This window comes from Grampus griseus (assembly GCF_964374135.1).
Source record: "Grampus griseus genome assembly, chromosome: 9".
Lineage (NCBI taxonomy): Eukaryota > Metazoa > Chordata > Mammalia > Artiodactyla > Delphinidae > Grampus > Grampus griseus.
The window spans coordinates 51,544,617-51,557,744 of record NC_139003.1 but is presented as its reverse complement, the minus strand read 5'-3'; the positions used below and the strand labels follow the sequence as shown (position 1 = coordinate 51,557,744).

The following is a 13,128-nucleotide window of genomic DNA, read 5'->3' as shown; positions in this document are numbered from 1 at the left end:
AAATAAAAAAAAAAAAAAAAAAGGGCACTTGGCACTTTTGCTCCTCAGGAAATTGAGGCCCACAGGGTTTAAGGAAATTGCTCAAGATTACGTAGTTCTAAATGTTAATATGGAATTTGAACCCAGGTATGTCTGATTACAAAGTGTATTCTAGTTCCATTTAAACCATACTGCCAGTATTAAAATACTTCATCATGTATTTTCAGGTAGTAAGATGAAAAGATGAAAACGGACTACTTTTTAATTTTTGTTTTGTTTTTGTCATTTGAGCATAGGAAAGTGATTTATCACAGGGAGGGAGAGGGCTTAGTATATACCTAGGACTTGGTATTCTAGTAGAACAAATGTGATTTTTTTTTTTTGAAGCAATTTATTTCCACTACTGCTGATGTTTCAGGACTTACTTTTAGGCTTTATTACCCTAAAGTTCATTTGACAGACTGAAGAGTAGATTATTGGATAAATAGAGAGTCATAATTGTCCCTCAGATAAAGTTGTCATTTTATTTCCCTGCTTGTACATAATTTGGGTCAGTATTGTTATTTTCATTTATATATTTCGCACAGTTCCTTAACTTGATTGCCGTGTGTACTTTTTTTTTTTTAATAAATTTACTTATTTATTTATTTTTGGCTGTGTTGGGTCTTCATTGCTGCTAGTGGGCTTTCTCTAGTTGCGGTGAGCAGGGGCTACTCTTCGTTGCTGTGTGCGAGCTTCTCATTATGGTGGTTTCTCTTGTTGTGGAGCACGGGCTCTAGGCACGCGGGCTTCAGTAGTTGTGGCATGTGGGCTCGGTAGTTGTGGCGCACGGGCTTAGTTGCTCCGTGGCATGTGGGACCTTCCTAGACCAGGGATGGAACCTGTGTCCCCTGCATTGGCAGGCGGATTCTTAACCACTGTGCCATCAGGGAGGCCCACCAGGTGTATTTTTGATGAAAGAGATTCTTTTCTTTTGTCTTTATAATTAGTTATATAATGGTCTGGTTGAGCTTACACAAAAAAGAGTATTTTAACATTCAGGCTTTTAAGTGTATGTGCCAGACACTGTTACAGGCAGTAGACACATGCATTTGTTTAAGACGTGGTCCTATCCCTCTATCTACCTTGGGTATTGGCCGGATATATAAATAGATAGTTTTAATATAGTTTGGTAAGTACTATAACAGAGGTAATTCACTGCATTCTTGGATATCTCTCATATCTATTTCCAAACATAGCCTTTTGGGTGAATTGGAGGTTTTATCATGGTGGAGATTAACTGAATCTTGAAAGATAAGTAGATGAAGGAATTGAGGGTGGGCTGAGAGTAGGAAGGAGACAGTGTGTAATTAGCCATAGATACTTGTATAATTTTCTTAAGAAAAGGAAAAATTTTATTGTTGCAGAAATGATAGGAAAAGATGAAGATTAACAGAGAAGAATTGTTGAACGTAGATCTTATTTCTAATTAAGGGAGAGAAAACTCTGTCATTTTGGTGATCTAAGGAGACAGGTGTTTGTCTGAAGTGTTTACTGTGTTTGGAGAATGTAATGTTAAATTTTACTAACTTTAAGAGATCAGTTTTTTTCATAGAGGTCAGTGTGTAAAAAAAAACACCTGATATATTAATGATGGTTATTCTTTTTCTCCTTCCTCCAGAATGAAGGGAATATTTTGATAGCCAAAAGAAATGAAGTACAACAGAAGCTGTACATGGCAGTAGAAGTTTTTATTCTGGAAGTTGATGAGTTACCTCTTAATAAACGCTTGAAAACATTACAGGTTGGAATTTTAAAAGATACTAAATATACATTAAATATACATTAAAATATGTTTATCGTTTGAGAGGTGAAATTAGCATTTACCTTTAGACTTCAGATAGTACTGATGGCTGCAAAAGTTTTTCTCTGATAAATCCTAGTTTCTTTTTAATGGTGTTAAAATTTTATATTGATATATTTAACGTGTTTATGTATGTATATGTATTTATCCTGCAAATAAGGTAAAATGATCAGGCATGTCAGGCTTGCTAGAGCAGCATTCTTTGGGAAAACTCACAGAGACAGGAGCAGTAGCAGGCAGGTGAGTCCCTGTTACCCACTGCATTCTAGCAGAAAATCTAGTAAAGCCATATGTTAGAGTTAGGGAGAGGGATCCTGATCCTTGAGTTATAGGTCTTTTAAGATCTGTGATAGGGGATAGAGTACAGTAGCTGTATGATGTTATGGAACCTTGTCTTTAGTCCTATCCTTTCAGCTCAGAAATGACTAATTTGGAGTGAATGAGTGTGACAGTGTTGTCATTCCGCCTGTTAACATAGTCTTTCTACTTATTCACATCTTTTATTATGTTTTTTAATGATGTTTAAAAGTTTTCTCCATAGCGCCTCATGCATTTTCTTCATTTAACTCCAAGACATTTATACTTTTGATTGCTTTTGTGAATGTTATCTTATTTTCCATTTCCTAGTTATTTTTGATGGTGTAGAGGGATACTATTGATTTTTATATATTGATGTCTCTCTGGCAACTCTGCTGAACTCTCTTTTAGTTTTTGTCAGTTGATACTCTGAGCTTTCTGTGTGGTCATATCATTTGAATACAATAACCCTCTTCTACTCCTTCTACCTTTTATGTATCTTAGAATTTTTACTGTTTGTCAGTATCTTTAATACCAAGTTGAATAATAGCTGTCTTGTTTTATACTGTAGGGAATAAGCTTGCTGGAGAATTGGAGAAAAGGATATTCAGGGACATCTGGGCACTGTCTCTTTTTTTTTTTAACATCTTTATTGGAGTATAATTGCTTTACAATGGTGTGTTAGTTTCTGCTTTATAACAAAGTGAATCAGTTATACATATACATATGTTCCCATATCTCTTCCCTCTTGCGTCTCCTTCCCTCCCACCCTCCCTATCCCACCCCTGTAGGTGGTCACAAACCACCGAGCTGATCTCCCTGTGCTATGCGGCTGCTTTCCACTAGCTATATATTTTACGTTTGGTAGTGTGTATATGTCCATGCTACTCTCTCACTTTGTCACAGCTTACCCTTCCCCCTCCTCGTATCCTCACGTCCATTCTCTAGTAGGTCTGTGTCTTTTTTTCCGTCTTACCCCTAGGTTCTTCATGACCTTTTTTTTTTTTTCCTTAGATTCCATATATATGTGTTAGCATACGGTATTTGTTTTTCTCTTTCTGACTTACTTCACTCTGTATGACAGACTGGAATAACCTATACTATTTATGCAATTCCATTTAAGAAAACGGAATTTTCTTAGTGAGGTCCATCCACCTCACTACAAATATCTCAATTTCGTTTCTTTTTATGGCTGAGTAATATTCCATTGTATATATGTGCCACATCTTCTTTATCCATTCATCCGATGATGGACACATAGACATTTCTCCAAAGAAGATATACAGATTGCCAACAAAGACATGAAAGAATGCTCAACATCATATTAGAGAAATGCAAATCAAAACTACAATTAGATATCATCTCACACTGGTCAGAATGGCCATCATCAAAAAATCTAGAAACAATAAATGCTGGAGAGGATGTGGAGAAAAGGGAACCCTCTTGCACTGTTGGTGGGAATGTAAATCGATACAGCCACTATGGAGAACAGTATGGAGATTCCTTAAAAAACTAAAAATAGAACTACCATACGACCCAGCAATCCCACTACTGGGCATATACCCTGAGAAAACCATAATTCAAAAAGAGTCATGTACCAAAATGTTCACTGCAGCTCTTTTTACAATAGCCAGGACATGGGCATGGTCTCTTTTTGTCCACGTAGATGAAGGTGTAGTTTTCATATTACTGTGTATGGTTCAGGAGCCATTGGAGCCCTGGTTTGAAACATTTTCTTAAATGGAATTGCATAAATAGTACAGGTTATTCCAGAATGGTGAAGTGAGCTTTTCATATAAAAGGATAGTGTTGAAAGAATTCACCTCTCTGCATTGCAGCTTCTACTTTACCCTGTAAAGGTTTATTTCTTCTCATTAACTGTTAGAAAACAGAGGTGAAGGATCGGCAAACAAGGTCATTTTTAAAGCTCTTTTCTTTTTAAAGTTTAATCTTAAAAGAAGTTTTGCCAAATCTGGTTTGTCTCTCTTTCTACTATTCCCCTCGGTCACCAGTTTATTCTTTTTTTAAAAATTTTTACTGGAGTATAGTTGATTTATAATGTTGTGTTAGTTTCAGGTGTACAGCAAAGTGAATAAGTTACATATATACACTCTCTTTTAGATTCTTTTCCCATGTAGGCCATTGCAGAGTATTGAGTAGAGTTCCCTGTGCTATACAGTAGGTTCTTATGAGTTATCTATCTTATATATAGTAGTGTGTATATGTCCCCCCACCCGGAATCATATTTTTCTACATCTGTAACTCTGTTTCTGTTTTGTAGATAAGTTCATTTGTACCCTTTTTTTAGATTCCACATATAAGCAATATCATATGATATTTGTCTTTCTCTGACTTCACTCAGTATGACAATCTCTGGGTCCATCCATGTTGCTGCAGATGGCATTATTTCATTCTTTATTTATGGCTGAGTAATATTCCACTGTATATATGTACCACATCTTCTTTATCCATTCCTCTGTTGATGGACGTTTAGGTTGCTTCCATGTCCTGGCTATTGTAAACAGTGCTACAGTGAACATTAGGGTGCATGTATCTTTTTGAATTATGGTTTTCTCCAGAGCTACATGTAAACGAATGAAATTAGAACACTCCCTAACACCATACACAAAAATAAACTCAAAATGGATTGAAGACCTAAATGTAAGGCTGTATACTATAAACCTCTTAGAGGAAAACATAGGCAGAACACTTTTTGACATAAATCACAGCAAGATCTTTTTCAATCCACCTCCTAGAGTAATGAAAATAAAAACAAAAATAAACAAATGGGACCTAATTAAATTTAAAAGCTTTTGCACAGCAAAGGAAACCATAAACAAAATGAAAAGACAACTTACAGAATGGTAGAAAATATTTGCAAATAAAGCAACTGACAAGGGATTAATCTCCAAAATATACAAATGGCTCATGCCGCTCAATATCAATAAAACAAACAACCCAGTCAGAAAACGGGTGGAAGATCTAAATAGACATTTCTCCAAAGAAGACATACAGATGGCTAAAAAGCACATGAAAAGATGCTCAACATCACTAATTATTAGAGAAATGCAGATCAAAACTACAATGAGATATCACCTCACAGTGGTCGGAATGGCCGTCATCAAAAAGTCTACAAATAATACATGCTGGGGAGGGTGTGGAGAAAAGGGAACCTGCTTGCTCTGTTGGTGGGAATGTAAATTGGTACAGCCACTATGGAGAACAGTATGGAGGTTCCTTGTAAAACTAAGAGTTACCATGTGATCCAGGAATCCCACTCCTGGGCACCGGATTATTCTTTAAGCTTCTCTTTAGTTTGCTGAAAAATAGTTAGATTTTTTTTTTTTTCTTCAAGTAAATACTTAAGAAATATAACTTATACTTTGATAATGAGGGTCAAAGAAGTGAAATGTCATGATTTTGATTTCCTCAGCATTTATTGAGATTTTTTTTGTGGCCTACAATACATGGTTAATTTTTCATGACCGTTCCTTTTAAGTTCAAAAAGAAAGTATATTCTAGGTTTTCTTTGTGTGCAGTTTCTGACCTATAGCTATTATTTTAAGCTTTAATCTTCTGTATCTTTGCTTAGTTTTTTTATCTGATCAGTTTGGGGATATTTTTGTTATATATTCTAGTTAATATATTGTTATATATTCTGCTTCTTTAAATTGTTCAAAATATTTCATTGCTGTATTGTTGAGTGTTAATGAATTTGTGATTGTTATGTATTTTAAGCTGTTATGTAACATTATTTTTCCCTTATGATGTTTTGGGATAAAATTTTATTTTTGTTTTCTTTTAAAATTCTTATCCCACCTGTCTTTCTGGTTAATATTTGCTTTATATATTTTTTCTTTTTTTCTCCCTTTATTTTAAATGTCTCTCTGAGACAACACACTAACAGATCATTTTTAAAAAGAATCCAACGTGTAAATCTGCCTTTTGATGGGTAGCTTGATTTATATATTTATAATTACTGTTTTATTAGAACTTATTTCTGTGATTATTTTTGTGTTTCTGTTTATCATGGTTTCTTTTTTTTCCTCCCTTTTTTTTCACCTTCTACCCCTGATATCTTAGAACATTTTCACTTGCCTCTGGTGTGCCTTTTTGTCTGTCTGTACCTCCCTCCCATGAATCTAACAACCACAATTGTTGTCTAGGATTTTACTCACAGATTGTTACAGATACTGTATATGATAACTCAAGTAACAGACTTTAGAGTTATTTTCTCACTCTTATTTATTTTGTAAATTATTGGATATCTTTTGGTTTACTCTGTATTGGAATACTTTCTTTGAGAATACTTTCAAGGAGGGCTTTGAGTGGTTGACTTTGTGACGTATTGAATGTCTCGGGATATTGTATTTAAACAATTTAAATATTTAAACAATTGCTTACATTTAAGCTTTTTAAATAATTGTTTAATGAGCTACAAAATATTAGGTCCATTTTCTCTTCAGACCTTTGACAATAATAATCCATTGTTTTCTTATTTCAGTAGTTGTTGATATGAGTCTGATTTTTGTTCTTCTGTTACCTTTTTTCCTCCTGGAGCTTGAACATTTTCTCTTGACTTATTTCCTAAATTGCACTGAAACATATATAAGTTTAGATTTAATCTGAGGCAATTCAGTTTGAGGTTTTTCTTTAACTCTAGGAAATATTTGATAATTATTTCTTAAAATACTGTCTCCCCCCCCACCTCATTTACATTTTCTTTCATTCTGAGACTTCTGTTAGATGGGCGTTTAAACTTCTGTTCTTTACATATTTTAATTGTTCATTCATTTTTTTCTATCTTTTTATGCCTTTCTGTGTCTTTTTGGAAGGATCCTTGACTTAACCACCTAGTCACTAATTGGTTCTTTTGCTGTATTTCTTCTGCCACTTAACCAATCCCTTGTGTTCTTTATTTCAAAGATTATTTCTTTCATACTTAATAATTTCAGTTGTTATTCATAGCTACTTGGTTTTGCTTTATGTTTCCAATTTTCTTTCTTTGAGAATATTTGTTATGTTTATTTTGAGTTCTTACTATTATCTGGGCTACTGATTTTGCTTCCTTTTTATAAGGTGGCTTAGTTTATTATATTTCTTTCGGAATGCTTGTATTATTCACACATTTCATCCTCCCCTGTACTTCCCCTCAGGACCTCATATTCTCTTGAAGAATTATAAACTGCCTTAGTGTGCTGTTGTATACATATGTGATAGTGTGGTAATGGGACCTAGGGAGGGGTGAAAGCTTGGACCGTAATTTCACATGGGTTTAGGGAATAGGATGGGGTTGTTACTCAGAACTTCTAGGGTTGCAGTCTGGGCTCAACTACTTCTTATTGGCTTTTCTTCTAGGTGATCTTACTCTTCAGAAGACCTCCCAGTCCTGGGAGGAAAAGAGCCACTGCTCTTTTCCAGGGGCTGCTACCCATGGGTGTAAATGCTACCAGGTATTCAGGGCAAAAGGGAAGAAAAGAGAGTGCTTGGCCAATCCTTTTGTATTGGTTATCAGTTTCTGCCTCATCTAGGTTCTTATACTGTACTTGTATAAATCCTTGCCTCTTGCTTGTGCTGCTGCTTTCCTGCCCAATGTGAGGGAGAAAGAAGGGCGTATGAAGACAGTTCTTGTCCCACAGGATATTCTCTGCTGTGGTACAGGCCTTCTCCCACTTGGTATGACTGTATTCATTCAATGCCAAGCACCAGCCATCCTCTCTCTTTCCAAGGGTTTCTCAGAGTTTTGTGATAAAAATTTCTGGGGTCTATTAAGTTTTCCTCTTGTCTCTGTGGCATTTCTAGAGTCTGATTCCTAGAGAGAGCCATCAAGCTCTTTTGTCTCTTCTAAGCCTTTCTAAAAATGCTTTTAAGTGCATACACACACACACACACACACACACACACACACACACACACATATATGCTTAATGTCTTTCCTTAATTGGAATTATTTGAATGTTTTGGTATGTTTATTTTTACTTAGCAGTAGCTCTTAGAAACTTCCATATCAGGACAAAATAGTAGTGATTCTTATGTAAAGTCAGAGAAAAAAGGATAATTTCTACTTGATTAAAAACCTAAGAATATAAAACCTTCTATTTATAACCTTAATTCACTTAACGTTTACTCTTACAGTCCAAATAAATCACCTTATAGGTAGTCTTATGCTTTTATGTCTAATTATTCTAAGTTTTATTTATAAAATGCTCAAAGATAGGGATTCAACATACTACTTTTCTCTCAGATTCTAATATGGTGCTTGAATCGTAATATAAAATTAATAAACTTTAAAAAACAGAAGTATCTCTCTGCAGGATTTGTCAGCCTCTTTAGAAGCAGTATATGGACAGGCCAAAGAAGGGACAAACTCTGAAGAAATACTGAAGAAATTTTATGACTGGAAGTGTAATAAAAGAGAGTTGTTCACCAGCGTTAGAAGTGAAACAGAGGTTTCTCTACAACATCTTGTAACATGGTTTCAGAGTACCTTAAAGGTAACGAGCTGTTGCCGAGTGGTGTCGTAGCATAAACCAGGGAATGTTTTATTTTTAAATTGTCCACATGTAATTTACTTCTTTCTGAGAGAGAGAGTGAGGGAGGGAGGGAGACAGAGATAAAAAAGAGAAAAAATATTAATGAGAATATGAATGAGAATGCTGGGATAGAAGAGTGAGGGATTTACACATTTACATTCTCTGTTTAGGACATATATGAAAACAACTTCAGTCAAGTTACAGGTGTAAGATAATATCAGTGGAGTTTATTACAAGTCTAGTGTATATTTTACAGCTATGGTATAGAGATAAGGGTATGTGCTTTGAGGGTAGTAGAGCTTTCCTCTTTTTGGTTTCTTTTTTAGCAAGACATATGTGTTTTAACATTAGTTGGCTAACTAGCCATGATTACAATGTTGTTTAGCAGTGTAAATCTTTTAAGTTTTAGTTATCTTAAATATCCTAAAGATATCTAAAGTAAATGGGGAATATTAGTCTCATTTGATATTAGAAAAGGTATCTTGCATATCTTTTTGTTTTTTTAGTTCTTAATTATTATTGTGAAAACACCATGTAATTTCCTAAAAGGCTTGGAGGCATGTGGCGTTGTGTAGTGTACTCAGAACCTTAATTAAATTTTGGCGTAATTTTGTTATTGATTCTGTGTTCTTCTGTGTGCTTCACATCCTCCTGAGCAAAGGGAAAGACACCTATAGTGTCATTTATCTCTCGGTGTGAATGATTTCCAAATATGCAGTTCTAGCTTTGTCTGGGGAAAAAAAAATCTTTAATCTCCTGCTACTTCTAGAACTCTTCATTTTTGGTACTTTCTTATGGATACATTAATGTAACTAAGTTATTTCTTTGTCTTCTTTTGTTATTGATCATAATTGTCTTTCCATTTAGGTTAATTATCTGTTATCCTTTTCTTTCATTTCCGTATCCGTTTCCCAAATCTAGACCTCCATAAACACAAATCTGAACCTCTGAAAGCCGAGTGACTGCTTATGACATTTATGTTCTGTATTATAGTTTGGGCCCCTGATGTCTATTCTATTTAACACCTTATTATAAAGTCTGTTTCCTGATAGAAAGCACCTTAGTTTTCCTAATGAGATGGAAACTATCAGGGTTTAATTTTTAACTTTGAATCTTCATATTCCTTAATGCTAGTGGGTCATCATTAAGTACCAGGTATAATCATACCCCTTCTTTGTATAAACGCTGATATTGTCTGCCCACTACCTGTCAGATTTAAACTTGCTACCTGAGCAGTCAAGTTTCTTTACCAGTATTTAGTCAGACTGCCTCTTTTACTGTTCCCCCAAAACATCTTGGTCTTGTCCCTGTTTTTTTTCATAATTTTCCTCTGTATTGTCCTCTCATCTCTCTTAATCACTAATTACCTAAACAAAAATCTGTGTTTTCTTTAGGCATGTGAGGTGTGTATACCTTTTCTTTCTGGTGCATAAGTTTTGTGAGGGTTGTACTTTAAGATTCTTGTGTTTATTTCCCCCTCGTTGCCCAGTACATAGGTTAATGCTCTGCTCCAGGTATAAGGACACAATACTAATTGAGATAATTAAATGAGATACTTCATGTTTTTTATTTTTGCACACGAGGCCTTTGATCTATCTGTGGAAGAATCACTGACTTCTGAAGACACAATTGGTAATATTGATGAAATCCTAGAGAAGGCTGGGTCAAGTGTCTGCAAAGAGCTGGAGATATCTCTGATTGTGAGTATTGATAGTCTTATTACTGCTTCCTTTAAAGCAAAGTGGTTTCCTTACTAGGTAGAGTGTTAAGACTAGTCTTAGCTTTCCTCGTAAAGGCCTATTTGAGATAGTAACACCGTCAAGTTCTAATCCAAGTACAGTGTGAAGTCTTATTCTTCCACAGGGTGGTTGGTATTTTGATTTTAGTAGGATATTTCACATGAAAAAAAAATCTAATGTTTAATTCCAGGAAAACAACTCTTTTTTTTTTTTAACAGATTTATTTATTTATTTTTGCTGTGTTGGGTCTTCGTTTCTGTGCGAGGGCTTTCTCCAGTGTGGCAGGCGGGGGCCACTTTTCATCACGGTGCATGGGCCTTTCACTATCGCGGCCTCTCTTGTTGCGGAGCACAGGCTCCAGATGCACAGGCTCAGTAGTTGTGGCTCACGGGCCTAGTTGCTCCGCGGCATGTGGGATCCTCCCAGACCAGAGCTCGAACCTGTGTCCCCTGCATTAGCAGGCAGATTCTTAACCACTGCGCCACCAGGGAAGCCCCAGGAAAACAACTCTTAATCTGAGTGTGTCAGCTTTCGTTAGCACTTGATTCTTGAGTCCGTCATACCCAGTGACTGTAAGTGTAAGATAAGACTCTTTAGAGTTTGTGAAAACTTGAAATAAAATCTGAAACAGCTCTTGGAAGTGGATACACAAGTTTGATTAGTAGCTCCCTTTCCCTACTGTGTATACTCTCTTTTGCTGTGTAAAGTTAAAAATTAGTGTATTTTGTAATGTTAATATTGCTCACTGGAACTCTTAACCAGTTTCTCAGGCTGCCTACCAAAGTCTCATTGGTTATGTTCTTTATTTTGCTTGTTTCTCTTTACCTTTTGTGATTTTATAAAGATTGGCATTAAAAAATACGCATTACTATATTTCCCTATTGTCAAATTGTCCTTATTTAGATGGTTTAGTCAGGCTTGATTTTAGAAGGGGTTGTTAACAGATATCTAAAAATAAAGTGTTGAAGTTCTATATATTGTTTAGTTCTTACATTTAGCATAACAGTATCCCTGATTTCCTTTAACACTCTACTTCAGACAGCTTTAAGTATAATAGCGTTATGGGAATAAAATTTCCTGTATGAACATCTTTGATATCAATCTCTCTTCTCCCTAGAAAAATATCTATGTTTAAGAAATACTTTGAAATAGATATAGAAATTCGTTAAGGATATCATTTTAAAGTGTATCCATTGTTATCGAAGGTTTTAACTATTTTGTATTCCTTTGTATATAAATCTGTGTGTATGATTTCATTTAGGAGCAAGGTGATGCAGACAAGGAGATCACTTTAAATGCATATAGTCAAGTAGTACAAAAGATCCGTTCAGAGGAAAGGCTTATTGCCACAGTACAATCCAAGTACAAGGACAGTGTTGAGGTTGGATTATGCTTTATATTATTGGTCTTATATACTGATGCTTTGAAATTTTTAATACTTAAACTTTTCTCAAGTAGTTTAATACCCAGTGTGTAGATAAATTATTTACTATTGTAGAAAAACACTATAGCCATTGTTAGCTGGTATATAATTAAATTCATCCTGTAGTGGAAATGACATTTCACTGATATAAATATATTGAGATTTTTTTATTGTCTTAAATCTTTGATTTTCTTATGTCCTTTAAAACATAACTTTTATCATTTTCTTTTTTTTTTTTTTTTTTTTTTTTGCGGTACACGGGCCTCTCACTGCTGTGGCCTCTCCCGTTGCGGAGCACAGGCTCCGGACGCGCAGGCTCAGCGGCCATGGCTCACGGGCCCAGCCGCTCCGCGGCGTGCGGGACCTTCCCGGACCAGGGCATGAACCCGTGTCCCCTGCATCGGCAGGCAGACTCTCAACCACTGCGCCACCAGGGAAGCCGTCATTTTCTTTTTGCCTAACCAAGTTTACAGTAGAAAACTTGCTATATACAGAAAGATAAGAAATAAAAACATTGATTATAGTCCCCTTTGCTTAAGAGATACTTACTGCTAGTTTCAGAGTATTTCCTTTGTGAATGGTGACTTATATGTATGTATGAATATTATGTACACTGCATCATTTTGTAAACTGTTTTGAAAATGTTTTCTTCATTTAATTGTGTATTATAAACATTTGCCCATATGATTAATAATTCTTGTATACGGTCATTTTGAGTGATTAAAACATCATCTCTTGCATAGATGTACAGTGTTATTTAACCTTTCATCTATCAGATGTTAAGGTTACTTCCATTTTTTTTTTTTTTTACCATAAATAACACTGTACGTAATCTTATTTTTTTTTTTAATTTTTTATTTTTTGGTACGCGGGCCTCTCACTGTTGTGGCCTCTCCCGTTGCGGAGCACAGGCTCTGGACGCGCAGGCTCAGCGGCCATGGCTCACGGGCCCAGCCGCTCCACAGCATGTGGCATCTTCCCGGACCACGGCACGAACCCATGTCCCCTGCATCAGCAGGCGGACTCTCAACCACTGCACCACCAGGGAAGCCCTGTACATAATCTTTGTACATAATTTTGTGTGTATTTCCTCAAATAGATTCCTAAAAATTGTTAATTACTAAGTCAAAAGGAATGAACATTCTTAAAACTTGATACATATTGTCAAACTACTTTTGGGAAGGGTAATTTCAATTTACATCCTCACTAGAAATTCAATTTGCATTTTCTGTAGCAAAGTGTGTCTCACTGCGTGTCTCAGCTTGAAATATTTTTTCCCGTTGTTTCTTTGATTGCTAGAATGATACTCTTCTA

General features: G+C 35.5%; 1 protein-coding gene across 2 annotated transcripts in view; it reads left to right on the top strand.

Moving 5' to 3' along the window:
• STK31 (serine/threonine kinase 31) overlaps positions 1-13,128 on the top strand; it is a gene marked incomplete at both ends in the record, with an annotated part of 86,516 nt that overhangs the window by 27,867 nt on the left and 45,521 nt on the right. For both annotated transcript variants that reach the window (XM_082662413.1, XM_082662414.1), the window contains 4 exons: positions 1,640-1,762; positions 8,434-8,613; positions 10,236-10,352; positions 11,653-11,772. In XM_082662413.1, coding sequence (XP_082518539.1) covers positions 1,640-1,762; positions 8,434-8,613; positions 10,236-10,352; positions 11,653-11,772 — 540 coding nt within the window. The remainder of the gene's footprint in view (positions 1-1,639; positions 1,763-8,433; positions 8,614-10,235; positions 10,353-11,652; positions 11,773-13,128) is intronic.